Source organism: Polistes canadensis, unplaced genomic scaffold, assembly GCF_001313835.1.
Source record: "Polistes canadensis isolate GaletaPanama2010 unplaced genomic scaffold, ASM131383v1 scaffold_47, whole genome shotgun sequence".
NCBI lineage: Eukaryota > Metazoa > Arthropoda > Insecta > Hymenoptera > Vespidae > Polistes > Polistes canadensis.
The window spans coordinates 197183-213781 of record NW_014569594.1 but is presented as its reverse complement, the minus strand read 5'-3'; the positions used below and the strand labels follow the sequence as shown (position 1 = coordinate 213781).

General features: G+C 30.9%; 3 protein-coding genes across 3 annotated transcripts in view; 1 reads left to right on the top strand and 2 right to left on the bottom strand.

Annotated features, from left to right (window-relative positions):
* Positions 1-431: 431 nt before the first annotated feature.
* LOC106785255 (activated RNA polymerase II transcriptional coactivator p15) lies at positions 432-2098 on the bottom strand. Its single transcript, XM_014745553.1, has 4 exons — positions 1938-2098; positions 1519-1589; positions 956-1184; positions 432-855 (listed from the first exon to the last, which is right to left on the bottom strand). The coding sequence occupies exons 2-4, from the start codon at positions 1570-1572 to the stop codon at positions 773-775; spliced, it is 366 nt and encodes a 121-aa protein (XP_014601039.1). The 5' UTR covers positions 1573-1589; positions 1938-2098; the 3' UTR covers positions 432-772.
* Positions 2099-2356: 258 nt separating this feature from the next.
* Positions 2357-3517, top strand: LOC106785256 (eukaryotic translation initiation factor 1A, X-chromosomal). The gene is made up of 5 exons (XM_014745554.1): positions 2357-2486; positions 2626-2709; positions 2796-3032; positions 3141-3241; positions 3338-3517. Exons 1-5 carry the CDS (start codon positions 2471-2473, stop codon positions 3341-3343), a joined length of 444 nt encoding a protein of 147 aa, XP_014601040.1. The 5' UTR covers positions 2357-2470; the 3' UTR covers positions 3344-3517.
* Positions 3518-7476: 3959 nt separating this feature from the next.
* Positions 7477-16599, bottom strand: part of LOC106785242 (nuclear anchorage protein 1-like) — a 70373-nt gene continuing 61250 nt past the window's right edge. Inside the window, exons 35-39 of the mRNA XM_014745524.1 lie at positions 15489-16598; positions 14538-14606; positions 12180-13463; positions 10519-10744; positions 7477-7555 (exon numbers count right to left, since the gene is read on the bottom strand). Of these exons, the coding sequence (XP_014601010.1) occupies positions 7549-7555; positions 10519-10744; positions 12180-13463; positions 14538-14606; positions 15489-16598 (2696 nt within the window). The 3' untranslated portion in view covers positions 7477-7548. The remainder of the gene's footprint in view (positions 7556-10518; positions 10745-12179; positions 13464-14537; positions 14607-15488; position 16599) is intronic.

The following is a 16599-nucleotide window of genomic DNA, read 5'->3' as shown; positions in this document are numbered from 1 at the left end:
TACAAAATTAATTTGTACTATTATTTATAAATAGGCATATTGTCAAAATATAAATTTGCCATCTAGCGATAACAAAAAATATTACAAGCACACATTGGTATATGAAGGGTGATCCAAAAGTTACGCAACTTGTGACTTGTTGATCCACAGGTTTTTTATTTTTTTTTTCATTATTGTGAAGGAATTATATTACACCCTTGTTAGATAAAACTTGATAAGCATTCTTTCTTCATTCCATCGAATATAATATTGTTATCTTCTTTTAAATAATTTATCAATTGATTTGTTTAACTTTTTATGAGTCACTCTATACAGTGATGCTTTCTCAATTTTATCAATCGGTTTGTGATAAATTTATTTTCTATTTCGATTTCTATTTTGAATTACGAATAATAAGAAATAAGGATTTCATTTAAGTAAAAATAATTTAATGAATAGGTATAATAAATATTTATTTTTTGATACATAAAAATAGCACTTCAAATAATATTTAATAGTAGTTTGGAACGACAATAGATATAATAAATATTTATTTTTTGATACATGAAAACTTGATAATAACACTTCAAATAATATTTAATAGTAATGTTTAAAACGACAATCTTGTAAGCCAAAGAAAATTATATTATATTATTCATTTTTTAAAGAAAAGAACTAAAATTTTTATTTGAATAAATATATTTAATATCGATGAAGATAGAATAGGAAAACCAAAATGTACATCTTATAATCAAATAAGATGACTTTAATCAACAATTAAAATAATAATTTATCAACATTTTGATTTCGCTACTTTATCAACCTCTTCAACGATTGACATGAATTTGCGCCATTGTATCATATTTAAACAAATACCTGCGTTCAGAAAAAACATCTATTAATTACTTATTATTAATTATACATTACAAATGTTCTTTTTATCAAAATATAAATCAAATTAATATACTCTATATACCTTTTTTAGTTGGCTTTAAATCTCCTTCTTTATCAAGGTACATTTCTCTTATATCAACAAAGAGTTTTCCTTTAAAATTACGAACATTTACTTGTCGTCTGCCACCTAAATCCCATACGTCTTCCTCATTATTCTTCGGTTCTTCCACTACTTTAGTTTCTTTCTTTGACTTTTTATTTGCAATAGCTCTTTCTCCTTTTTCTGTTCTCTGTTTCTTCTTTACTTGTTCCTTTTAATTATTACAATGTAATGGAAAAATGAACTAAAGTCATTGAAAATAATGCGGACTATTTAGAAGAATAATAGATGTATTACTTTGTAAATAAATTTGTTTAAAAAGCACCGAATTAAATTCTACATCTAATAGAATAACTGTTCGTTTACACCACCAATTACAGGACACCCTGTATATAAACTTATATCCGAATAAAATTATTTTTTACGTTGTATAAAGCAAATATTGTCACAAAATATTTGAATAAAGAAAATTTGAATGTAAAAGTTCTTAATGCAGAATACATGCAATTAAAGATAACTCTAAATAAACATAAAACATAAATTACCCCTTCGCTGTCGCTATCACTATCGCTCGAAACATATTCCTTTGATTTAGGCATTTTACAAATTAGAATCTCTGTAATATAAAAGCATTAATTAACGATCGAAATTGATAAAAGTTTGATTCAATAACTTAATACTTTCAGAAGATATTTTTTTATAAATTGTATGCAACAATATGTTACTTTAATATGCTTATATATTGAATATTAATTATATTTTGGTAAATTTTATTAAACAATTTATCGTTGATGTAAATTAATTATGAATTAAAAAACATGTGTGTTTATATATGATATATATATATTATAAATGTATATATATAAACATGATTCTATTATATATTATACAGGATATACTCTAAAATATTAAAATAAAAAACAAACTATTTATATTTAATTACTTAAATTTAAAATATACTTACATATTCTTAACAAAATTTGTTAGCCCTTTTCTTCAGAAAACCGTTTCAGTTTCTAATATCGGACTTGGTCGTTTTACATTAAACTTTCTTTCTATTCGTTATATTTCAGTGTGTACTGCTTTTATGCACACATGCATACACGCATGCATCATAGCAAAATACATAAAATAAAATCAATATTAAAAAGTGATAATTATGTCATGTATTTATATTATATCAATAAAGATAGAATGTTGAATTATTAAATTATTAATTAAATGTTTTTATATTTTTTTTTTTGTTAAACAATTATCATATTAGAAATTTGTCCAATTTAATAGCAAATCATTTTTCTGATCAAAAATAATGCAAGTATGCAAGCGTTGACTATTGGAAATTCGTCTTTCGAGCGAAACTAGCGACATCTATTTCTCGAAAGATAGTATATATTCAAGAGAAAAAGCAAAGCTTAGAACTGTATTTCTTGTTCTTATTGTCGCGTGTTTTGTAGTCTGTGAAAAATTATATTCAAGTTAATACATCTTTAATTAATCATGCCGAAAAATAAAGGTCAGTAAATTAAGTATTTTCTATTTTAAAAGCTTATATTTAAATATAATATGTGCATGTGCATTTTTTTATTGTATTTTAATTATAATTATTGATCCATGCTCGATATATTTTATTATCAATTACTTTATCTTTCTAGGAAAGGGAGGTAAAAATAGGAGAAGAGGTAAAAATGAGAATGAAACAGAAAAGAGAGAGTTGGTGTTTAAAGAAGATGGTCAAGGTACAATGTCAAACATACAAATATGTCTGAATTGATCTATAGGTTATTGTTTGATTATATAAAAATAATATTGAAATTGTTCTCAGAGTATGCTCAAGTAACAAAGATGCTCGGTAACGGCAGGTTAGAAGCTATGTGCTTTGATGGTGTAAAACGATTGTGCCACATAAGAGGAAAACTGCGTAAAAAAGTTTGGATCAATCAGGGTGATATCATTTTAATTGGTCTTCGGGATTACCAAGATACTAAAGCAGATGTTATTTTAAAATATACATCTGATGAAGCTCGAAATTTGAAAACATATGGTGAATTTCCTGAAACTGGTAAGTATACAACCAAATGTAAACAATTTTGTTTACAGAAATTAAGTTTATGATATATTAATTTTAAAAGCATCGATATTTGATAATAAAAAAATGTTATTATTTCAGTACGCATCAATGATACTGTTACCTTCGTTGAAGATGGTTTTGATGAAGACATCGAGTTTGGTGATGAAATCAGTGATGATGATGAAGATGATGTAGACAACGTAAGTTGAAAAATAAAAATACTTTAATGTGTCGTGTGTTTGTGTGCTACTATAAAATAACATACAAAATAATTATACACGCATTTACTTTTACAGATCTGATGATATATTATACAATCAGATGCAAAATATGGTGTCAAATGGTATAGGAGTATCTATTTATTTCAATAGATGCAACTATGGAATCTTCATTAAAACAGCAAATTTTGCTTCTAATAAGTAGCCAATTTTTCTTGTATCTATGAATAAAATAACATGTTTCCAATTAATATTATACTTGTTTTGCAATAGTATTATTTTTTCAAGTTTTGTCAGAGATATATATATATATATATATAAATATTTTGTATCTAAATTATGTCACGCATCAAAGTAATATTATTCATCGTTGTGAATTAATTTATAGATATTTTTTTTTTATATAGATTCATTTAAAGTGCATTATATTGCTGTAAAATTAATAGAGATGTAAGTAAGCAATATTATTGTATGTACCTCTATTTTAGTTTTTCCTTTGTATATCAGAGTAAGTAATTTGATGATATGTGAATGCATAATCACTTTAAACGAAAGAAAAATAGTATATATACATATATATATATATATGTATGTATACATGTACAACGTCAATTTTTTATATGTATTATTGATCTGCATTATTAAAAACTGTTTATTAGAAAGAAGATTGTTTTACTCCGAGATAGTTCATAAACCGTTTCCTTACTTTTTAACTCTAGTCGGTCAAATATTCGTTTCTTACTAAAAAAAAATAAGATGTAAGCTAAACCAAATTCTGCTTAAATTAAGAACTTTAAATTAATGATCACTAGAGTTAAACAATGATAGTCATGGCTAGTACTTAGATGTTTGACTGCTTTGGAACACCGTATGCTGTTGACTCTAAGAAGGTGTTGTCAAGGTTTTCATAATAAGAAGAGTAATAAAGATATACATATAACTTAAATAAAGAAATCAATAATTCGACTTTCCTATACAACGATAACGTATTAACAGCAGACTCCATTATAATCAAAAGGATCAAAAATAAAACGTATCTTGCTTATCTAATTTTTAAATATACTATATAAATGTTCTGAACGATGTGAAAAGGAAAACAAATTTGTTTCTATCGATTTTAATGATAATTTCTATTGAATCATTTATTTCATCAATGATATACTTACCAAATGTTGAAATTGATTGCATGCATTCACAAGCGAGTGTTTTTAATATTTTCTTTGAATATTGTATTATTATTAATTTTAGATTATAAGACTTCTATATGGAATGAATGTTATTACTTTAATGAGATTTAAAACATGACAAGAAACGTTACAGCATAATTTGTGCTTTATCTATGAATAAAAGGACAAGACAAAACGAATTCTGCCTTTCTTCGTTCTTGTTTTTTTTCTTCTTTTTTAATACATTATAGCTTCATTAGAACATTTTGTTTATTATGCTGTCATTAATAATTCAACCACACAGTGCTATATACGTCGTACCTTCTCTTTTTGGTTGATATAATGTCGTGCAATGCCTTTACAATATTATAACTTAACACATGATATATTAAATAGCAGAGACACATGTATAATAGCACAGAGTAAAATGGATATTGCTGATTGCGTGCATGTCATGTTACTCAGAAAAAGTTGACTGTACAAAATTATGGGATTTGTGAAAATTACTAATATGCGAGATTGAAAATTAAATACTTCTTAGATCTATGTATCATGTAATATATAAGATATATTACAAGAAATAATGATATACTATAGATTGGTCTCTTTAACTTACTGTAACAATGCATAACAAAGTAGAAGATATTAACCCTTTGACGTAACTTTGTCGTTCTTGATTTTTATACACTAATATAACTTACCGATTTATGGAGTTCTTTTTTATCGTCATTTTGATTATGCTATTGCGCAAAATCTGCCGGTAGAATTGGATAGAGTTTTATCTTTGTAAAAGTTGTTCTATTTCTTTAATAGATTTATCCGCACTTGAATAGATAGCAAATATCGAATATCGTCAAAGGGTTATTTTAAATAGTCGTCCCGAATTGTGTAATAAGTATGTTATAGTAATCACTTTTGTATTTACGGGAACGTTTTTCTTTTAGCAGACGTTAATGCGTGTTTGCACATAAATTATGGAAAATAGTCATTTTTTTTCGGTGTAATCCGTAGTTTGAGTTATCCAGAATGTTTAAATAACCGGTATCACAACATTTGTGAAATTACACTAAATGTTACAATACATTGGAGCATAATATTTCATTCACTTTGATGCGCGCGTGATTGTGCCTTTGGTCCTTAGGTCAAATAGGCTCTAGGCAAGTCTATTAATTGTAGTTTAACAATCATTACAAGTAATAAGTTATAAACTTCGTATATGTAATAATTATATCTTTCAATGTATCATATATGAATCGAACGCCTTATTCGTAGCATTCTTTTCAATACACATATGCATGATTTTTCCTCCTACTTTTTTCTTCAAATTTGTGTTGTACATTGAAAGCTAACATTGTTTATTATTTATTGAGACGAATTCAAACCAATAGATTTAAACAATATATTTTCTATAATTATCGTGCTGCCTCGTTTCTTTTTTCTTTTTATAGTTTATACAATTCATATGGACAGATTGCCAACAACATTACTCTCGTTTCAAAATTTTACGCATTTAACATTATACCAATGATTTATTCTCTTCTTATTTTTTTCTTTTCTTTTGCTATATAAATAAAATATTCGTGTTATAATCTTGTCATTATTACAACTGTATAATAGTACATTTTGTATAAGTTACGCTAAGAAATTATATATATATATTTAATTATATATATGTATATATATATATATATAATTAAAAATTGTTAGGAAATATTCTTTTAAATAAGTTACATTTATATTGCGCCTCGATCAATAAAAACATTCGTTTCTCGTTGTCAATCGAATCAAAAACGACTTTTCGATCCTTCAATTTATTGTGCACTTATTGTTCAATTCGTTTCTGAGACGAGCGACAACAAGATCATCTGTGTGAAATTCATTGACGGAAATATATATATATATATATATGAATAGAAGTTTAATGTTCTAATTAAGCGATGTATTGCGCAAATAGACATTACAGTCATTCTAAAGCTAAAGCAGACTCCCCAGCGACCATTTAGCAAAGCCGCAATGTAAAATCTGTCGTTTTAATTTCGCCATTTAATTCGAGATTTCATTATACACTATAAATATAGTATTTGCTTTCGCCATGGCATAATATCGTTCGTTTCGGATAAACGTCGTCTATATTTGTCATCGTTTCGTTTAATTATCTTCTTAATTTTTTGTTATCATATCTCAATACGATTTTTATTGTTGTTGTTGTCCGATCGATAACATTGATTTACCTCGAAAATTTTCTATTTGAAGGCAAAACGATTCGTTTCTTTATCTTGCTTTGAACAACACGAGAGAAGGCGTTGTACGTGGACGGGTTGGCATAGTGAAGACTAGCAAGAGCTAGTCGGACTAGCAACGACATATACATACATACATATATTATCAATAATAATTACGAGTTCAAACGCAAAATATTATAAGGCAACGAAACGGAACGGAAGGGCAAGCAAATTCGAAGCGTAGGCCATAAGCGACGCGACGATATAACGTCTTACAATACATAGTACGTAGTATATGCCTTATTTATTTATTTCTCGGGTAACGTCGCCGCGAGAATGAAGAGCTTGTATTTTTATCGGATATTGAATTTGAGTGGGGTGCTTTCTTCGAACAGACGTTTCGTTAGGTCAACGCGAAAGAGAATATTATAATCCCATGTTAGAGAGATTTTACATCCCTTTGACGATATAATTTGTTTCTTTTTTTTTTCTTTTTATTATTATAATTATTATTAATATATTATTATTATTATTATTATTATTATTATTATTATTATTTTATTCTTTTTATCGCGTTTCTCATCTTTCACATCTTCACTGGCCCTTCCTTTCCTCTGTCATAAATTGGTCGACTATTTTCTGCATGGATTCTCGCAAATCGTCCGTCACAGCTATGCCACCTGTCATCGGTGCCGTTGTTGTCGTCGTTACTACTTGCACGGTTCTTGTTATTCTGTGAAAATAAAATTCGATTAAAAAACATCTCGATACAAAAAATAATTATAGGATAGATCGTAAAGGAAAAGTTCGAGCAAAATAAAGCGAATACCTTTCCTGCGTTAAAGGATCCACTTCGGTCGTTGTGGTCTCTACAAAAGTTGGCTCGCTTTGTTGCAAAAAGTCAGATTCTGCGTAACAAAAGAAAATTAGTCAACTACTTTATTGTAAATATGTAAGCACTTTTGCTATGTCGATTGTTCACATGAAGACAAGTACCAATCTTATACCTTTCAATTTTACATCATGCCCAAAAACAAGGGGTAATAATACTAGACACATATAAAAAAAAAGTTGCAACATCGCTAAACATTTGACGATACATAATAAATATATAATACGCATTTTCGCTCAACCAGCCAAACATTATGCAATTTTTTATAATTTCTTTTCTTTATACAAGTATTTTTTAACGCTTCTTATAGACACGTTTAAATTAGATACTTCGTGTGGAAAATACGTTGCACGTGATTGATATTGCCTCGATGTATTCAAACGGACTTTTTATATATTTCAGTGCGACGAGCCATATGATACGGACAATAAACAAATTTATTTCGATTCATTTTTTTTTTATATATATATTAATAAATAAGTAAGGAAATGAGTTTATATATTATTATTGAGTCTATGTAAATTAGAATTGAATTTATGTTGTTGACAACGATCCTTAGAAATTATAAACGCGTATTTCGAGAATGATTTTCTTCCAATACATATTAGATATTGGCAAGTAGCACTGTCGTGTCAGCGCTCAAAAAATGAATGCTCATTTAAACTGAGATAAACAAATGATTTTCTCAGTATAATTGTGCTGCACGCAGCGAGCTCGTGTAAAGCGCCGATAAAAGCTGCCGAATAAAGCATTTAGCAGTTAGTTGTAAGAGATACGAGTACTCAATATATTATCAGTACAATCAAAATATAGGTTTTTACGTATATTTTGCAATACGATCTAATAGGAGTTTTCATCGGTCGAACTGAAGCAAGAACAACGAGTACATCAATAGAAATTCATACTACTGAAAATTAAGCCGATGAGATATTGTTTTATTTCAATGCTACTGTCACAAACGATTTAGTGCAATGTGCGAAATCTCGAAATCTAATTACATCTTCACCACATTAACGTAATAATAGAAATATATTTATCGTCTGATGTAATCATCAAAAATAATCGTGTGTGTCTCTCTCTTTTCGTTGATACTATTTTCATATCTCTAGTATTTTTTTCATTGTTCCATGAAAACAATTTGATTACTTACTATTTTCGACCAAGGGAAACACTCTTTTTCTTTTCTTTTCTAACTGTTTGTATCACATACGCTCAGAATACTAATCGAAAATTGATAAAGGGGCACGTACTAACTACATTAGTTAGTATTGTTAGACGAACGGTCAAATAATACTGGAATATTATATTGCAAGCTTTATATTAGCTATACTTAGCGAAGGAAATGTGCATTTCTACAAGCTTAGGATCTTTCGTTTGACATATGCTAATTATATTAGCGTTTTGTACCTGCGTTATTGAAAAGAAAAGGAAAGTTACATTAGTTCTCACGTTAAAACTCACTTATTTCGGCATATAATAATAAAGTTAATTATCAATGTGATCTCGGACGATCTTCTAATCCAGAGCATTTTGTAATGGGCAATTTTTAATCCTCTTACGTATATATGTAGGTATACATTTATGTATTTAAGTGTATGTATATATATATATATATATATATATATTTGTTGTATATACTATATACACAAATAAAGGCTTACTTACATGACGATTCGCCTAACAATCCTAACGTGACTAAAAACACGATTGTTGGTCCCTCTACATTTTAGCTTTATCTTGCGTGGCTTATTGTCAGAAGAGCTAGAAGGGTAAAAGAACTAAAAGGATGCTTAAGAGAATGAGATGTATCGAACTTTTCTCAATGTGTACGTGCACTAGCTGATAAACGCTTGAAAATAATTAATTATTAATCATCTGCCTTTTGAGATGAAACACAAGACTACACATAACTATCAGATGCTACATGAGTATATAACGTTCAAAGGAGTGATAGGGAATGTCATGCGAAAAAATAGTGCTAATAATCAAAAAAACCATGCAAAACAACAGTTGATAATAATCGTTTAAATAGACGGCAATTATGAGAAAAAGAAAGCTTGCATATTCTTTCCATATTGAAAACTTTATTCCTCCATGCACCTGCCTTAAGAATCAAAGTTACCTGTTCAATGTATGTAAATTGTAGAATATCATTGTAGAGGATACACCTGTGTCGGTTAAATTGTATTATATGTATGTATATGTGTATGTATGTATGATCTTGCGTGTTTTGTAGATGCATGTCCGTTAATATATAAGTTTTATTGTCATGGTAGGATTAGAATATATAGCAACGGACATTTTCTAGACACGATGACTGACTGGCCAAATATTTATCCGAAACTTTGTCTGAATAACACCTTTACAACCACTGAGATTTTCCTGCATTTAGAGAAAAATGATGAAAGATTGTAGAAGTCATTAACATGAGAATATGCTATAAATTTGTGATTCAAAGTATTCCTCGCAGGAGATGTCAGTTGATTATCAATAAATACTATCGATTGGATGTAACTGCAATCGGAATAATCTAATTGTTAATACAAAACAACGTATGTAGGTATTTTTAAATTTGATTATATACATTTTCCTATGTATTAAGCCGAAACACATTTTATTAAATCGGGCAGAGTGTAAAAATTTAGGCAGTAAAAAAAAAAAAGCGCGACTCGTTGTGGGGAACCGAACTTTCGTTGTAGCAACGTGCTGTTTAATTGCGAGCTAATTAAATATATCCAATATCTACAACCCCCTACAGGATATAAATAGAATATCAAGTTTTGTTCATTTAATATGCATTTTATACGGCAATGTTCACGGATAGGAAAACTTTATTTTTTTTTAATCGTTAAAGATGCGCATCGAAATGTTAAAATTTCTTTTTATAAGTGGTATCGAGGTAGAGTTAATATTACAAATTTAAGCTCGACCTGAGTGGTTACTTTATAGAGAAGAATAAAATGAAGGGTATAATCGTACCCAGCTTGCCTCGGGATATTGTTAGAGAGAGTGTAGATGGCACGTTGGAATGTACGTGGCTCCACGGTAAGTAAAAGTGCTAGTAGGACCATCAATACAGCAGCTGCTGCGCTCATCCAACAAGCACAGCTCGTCCTACCGGTAGTCTTCGTCCTAGGCTTCGTCTCTATCACACTGCACTGCATGCTCGAGCAAACTGATCGTACCGTACTGTCTGTTTCTGTCACTTAAAGATTATGCCTTTCGTAAATTTCTTTCAAGCTTATGGACTTCTTATAATTGCTTTATTATTTTTATTTTTAATTTCACGATGTCTCCCGTTCCATATATAATTAGTATGAAGAAACAGCAGGCGAGTAATAATGTCAATCACAACATAACCGATCTTTTCGTTTTTCCCAAAGTTATTGAAACATTTCTTTATACGAGATGTGAAACGATTATATTAATGAAATATAATTTATTGAATAAACTGAGAGATACTTATGTTCGTTTGAAAGATATTTCATGAATATTCGATTATGTTTAATGAAGTAATGAAAGCTGATTAATGAAATAGGAATTATTTACTTGTTAAATATCTTTGTTAAATACCTTACGTTTATTAAACAAAAAAAAACCTATTCTGAATGAGAAATGAAATGTTCTAATTAATTTGAATACACAAAAAAATGTGAATAGTCGAAATGTAATATAAGTTACTCGAGCGTATTTGCCATTTCATTATACTAATAACAAGAGCACGAAATTGAATGTACAAACACGCCATATTGCAAGTGAGTTTTCAATGATAATACATTAGCCCCAGAAGCCCCTCATGACAAATTTGTCCATATCGCAGCAAAGACCAACGGTAGGAAGGCAAAATCTTTTTTTCACCGATAACATTTCCAAATAACGAAGCACGTTAATCCGAGCAATACACCGTAGGACGCATATCTTACCCATGATATGTAATATAGGAGCCACACACGTATATAAGTTTGTGATCCTGGTACACAAGCTTTGTTTTTCTTTGCAACCAATTGCAATTTTTTAAATTTGCACCATACAAATACCGATTACCGGCCCTACACCTCGTACGGTAAAAAATGCATCAAATTAAAATACACCGTAGAGAGATCTTAATGTCATGCAGTTCCCTTTTAAGACATTGCTGACCAGTGCGCGCACATATACTACTTCAAGATCAGAAATAAAAGTAATAGAAGCGTTGCCACAGGTGTCGCACCAACTAGATTCTCTTCTAAAAAGAATATTGTAACTAACCGAATGATATATAACGATATAAGTATTATTATATTATATATTATATTTATTACGAAGAAGAGATCAATATAGAGTAAATGTCGACAAACGCCTTTTTAATGATCCGAAGGGATAAAGAGTCCAAATATATGCCAGTTACAACTTCATCCCGTAGAAGAGTGAACTGTTGAAATTAGAACGAACTACAAAATACGTAGCTACGTTCCGGTGTTGAATAACAGAGGCCTGTGCGAGATTGCGTGTACATGCGAAATATATAAAAAAGCAAATGAAAAATAAAGCATACCGATATAATAAAATACTCTATGTACGGACGCAATTACGTATCCGAGGTAACTGGTTAGCGGGATTCGTACATTGCTTACTTAGAAGGTTAGCTGTGAGTGCGGTACCTTGGTCGTCCTCCAATGGGGACAGTTCTGCACCTTCGTGCAGTGCTACGTCCGACCCGCTAGAACTGCCCAAAGTACGTCTCTTGCATGGGGATCTTCTTCTTGGCCGAGGTGAACCATCACTATCTGTGTCGCTGTTCAATTCGTGCCGCGAACTATCGTTCTTTGTATAAATGTCACCGTTACCAGAACCAGGTGACGTGTCTAAAGATAGCTGCGTTTCCCATTGCTCCGAATTATTAATGGAGTATTCTGCCGCAACAGCTTGCGCCCATGTGTCACGTTCATCGCTTTCCGATTTTCCAGCTTTCACGTAACCCCTATCAATATCGCATTCCGACGTCTTCATGTCCGATGAAAAGAATGGATCATCCGATCGATCATCGCCAGTTCTCATAGATTCTAACATCGATTGACTTAATTTTTCCGAATAAAATGGTCCAGTAAAATGCCTTATCGTTGTTACTCTTTCTATGAATGTTCCATCTTCGTTTGTTTTCATACTTTGACTACTACTGTTACTTGTATTTAATCCTATATTAGTTTGATCTTCGCTAATTTGTCTAAGATCAGGGGAAACTTCGGTGATTCTAGTAGTTTCCCTTTTAACAACTTCCGTAGGATATCCGGAATCTGTTATTTCCATCGTAGTAGTTACGGTTTTGACAGTCTTTAATATTTCATCCATTTGCATGAGTTCCTTTAATTTGTCGGGATCGATCGTTTGATCCGAGGAAGACACGATCGTTGTCACCGTAGTATAAGTTTTATCAGACTCAAATACTTTCGATGGATACATTTCGATGTTTTCCTTCTTCGTCAAATATTCAGTCTCTATAATATCCTTATCTTCGTCGATAGGACGATTGGTATTTAATTGCGACAGAGTCTTATGATCTTTGTCTAACAATTCATCCTTCGTAATACGTACTACATCGGTTGATCTTAACAAAGGAATATGAGATTCCATCTTTGACCGGGTACGAATATCTGATTCTATACTTTTACTAATTTTGAGATTTTCTTCTTCTTCTATCTGTTTCCTTATTTTCACAGGAATCTTGGATTTAGGGCTGCTTTTTTCTGGAGATTCAGGAGAACGTTCGTATGGTTTCTTTATTTGAAAACCATGTGGTGTTCGTGAAGCGTCTCCAAGATCTAGATGAAAATCAGCTTTGGCGGACGACTTGGTGGTGAAATGACGTGGGGCGGGAACAGGTTGCTTTGTTGGAGCAGAAGTAGCATGCCTCTCTACAGTCCCATCAATCTCAGCCGAATCATGCCCTGACCCATCCAAAAGGACATGGACAAGAACAGGAACAAGGACATAAAGCACATTGATACACACTAAGAATTGATCACTTTAATCCAACTTAGGGAGTTGGACTTAAAGATTCAGCGTGTCTGCTTGACATTCATATGCGTGTGTACGCGCATACCCACTAACAGGCGCGCGCGCACACACGCACGCTCACGCGCATTGTTTCCGCATGTACGTGGGTGTGTACGTCGCACTTCTACGGTAAGTTTAGTTAGTATCAATACTGGAACAGGATTAGTTTGTTTATAAAAAAAACACTCATTAAACAGTGTCTAATTGTGACGCTTGAATCTTACTAAAACGGACCATTATAAAGTTTACTCTAAAATATATGTTTTAATATATTAAAAAAAGCTTTTCTATAGTATTAGAAGATAAGTGATTTTTAATTTATATATAATAGTTATAATTCATTTTTTTTTTTTTGACTAAGGATCTAGGAAGAGATATTTTAATTATTGTTATATTATATAAGGATATATGAAATTATTTTAATAAATACTTCTAAAAAAAAAAACAAGTTTAAATATTTTAGAATATACAGAGTGTCCTATAACTGATGGTACAAGCAAACAGGGGTTGATTCTACATGAAAAACTAAATCAAAAATGTTTAGTTCTATATGTAGGATCATCTCTTGCTCTCTTGTACCATTAGTTACCTGACAGACTCTGTTATACATTTATGAAATGACTTATTATAAATCACAGAAGTTATAAATCATATTTGTTCTTTCAACAGATTACCACTCAATAGATTAATGACCATTTTCTTGTTGCATATAAACCACTATAGTATCTAAATTACAACAATGTGTTATTCAAATTTACATGTATACTCTCTTGGGCAGATACTGGTAAATATTTAGTAAGAAACATGCGCACAGTATCCGTTAGTGTGAAAGCGTCGGCAGGTGCTAACTATGGAAGATAAAGCTAAATATAAATGAGGGCACCAAAATAGAATTTGCTAATACATTGATTTTTGACCTGTGATCTGTGTTCGTGATTATTGCGTTTCTGTTACTTCCACTTTACCTGGTTTTGTCACAGAATATGTTTGTTGAACTAGGTTTTGTGCTCGTCTTGCAGCTTCTTCTGTTACATCTGTAAAACGAGAAATGTTATTTAAATATTGACACATAAATCAAATTAACATTGAAAGCATGAAGTAACAAAGATTAAATGAATGATGTTTCCCTGCATGGTATACCTTGGTCATGCTTCTCTATAGTTGTGGTGTCCTGTTAATCCAATGAAATAAATTACGGAATAAAAAGTATGTGAATTGTATGTTATATATTATAACGAAAAAAAAAAAAAATAAGGACTTCCAAATAAAGTCTGTTACACTTAACATATATGAAAAAAATTACTTTATATGATGTGATGTAATAGTTGATAATAATATAACTTATTGTATGGAAAACCTGGAAACATGCATTAAATAAATGTTAAAACAAGATAAATATAATACGGGCTTCAGCGCAGTAAATAAAAACGCGGAAATTGTTATACTTCTTCACCAATCAAGTATATCTTTCGAACACATTCGTACCCCAAAGTATTATCTTCCGATTAAATATTATGAACTGATACAAATTTCAATGAAAATGTAATCGATCAAATTAGCAATAAGTATATGCGTAAGAATATCATTATTATTATTATTATGATTATGATTATTATTATTATTATTTAATAACGTGGATAATCTGAAATAATGTAAAAACGATCATTCCACTCTCCTCTCTATATTTTTTTGTACGAATGTATTACCTATAAATAACAAGAGTTGGTAACATTAGTGGACTGAAAGTGATTTAGATTAGAAAGTTAGAATTGATTATAAATAATGAAAGTGCACGACTAGTTTGCACGTTTTTGTATAACTATTAAAACTGAAGTTACAGAGAAAAGCAACAACATAATTAATTATGTTACACACAGCTGGAATATAATTTGAATAACGCAATTATTGCAAGATACCTTCGATTCTACTGTCAGTGAACTCGGCGAGACTGGGTGGTGGTGTTGCTGCCGTCCGCACAGACTTTGTTACGACTGTGGTGACGGATTGTCTTGTGTAAGGTTCAAGGTGCTCTGATTCACTAGATATCACAACTACTCTACCTGAACCCAAATTTGTACTTAGCTGCTCAGTTCTGTCATCCGGAGAAGTACTAATACGTTGTGGAATGCGCGAAATTTTTTTCGATCTATCCCGTGATACCAAATCCTGATCACTACTAACAATGGAACTAACTGTGTTAATACCAGGTTTGGGATCGAATGTAGATGTTGAAAAACCGTAACCTTCTGGTGTAGAATCTCCTTGTACAGGAGAAATTATTTTACTACTTATAATCGTGGTCGTTCTACCTCCAAATTGTTCATTTATTTTTCGTCTATCTTCAGATTCCCTGGGAAGGAAATAATCGTCAGAAGTAGCAGTGGTAACACTTGTAATTTTGTGTCCAGCATCAGATACTTTGGCCTCTGCCTTCGTTTTTGTATCCTTGATAGTATCTGCAGTTTTATCTTTCGAATCTTTTCCCATTTTAACTGAACGCGTTGCAGCTTCCTTTGCACGCGCCTCTTCAGCTTCAGCTTCGGCTTTGGTTTCTTCAAAGAATTCTTTCACATCATCAGTGACATCTCCTACTGCTTGTTTAGCACCTTTAATTATACCAGAGAAAAATCCAGATGTTTTCTCTTTAGCTTTTTTAGTTTCTTTCCCAGCCTTATCTTTAGCTGATTGAGCACTATCTACGACAGTATCAGCTCCAGCAATTGCAGCACCTCTAACGATTTCAGCATATTTTTTAATTTCCTTAGCTGCAGCCTCTTTTGCATCCTTTGTAGTCTCAGCTACACTGTGAGTTGTGGTTTTTATTTTATCTGTAACTATTTTCCCACCCGAAATAATACCAGCTCCTGTTGCTGTAACTGCAGAAGCTGCTTTAGTTTTTATATCTTTGACACCATCCGTAGTTTTCTCAGCAATATGTGATACCCCTTCGACTGTTTTATCTTTAACATCTTTTACACCAGTTACTGTTTTATCCGTTAAATCATGTGCCTTACTTTTAACTTCGTC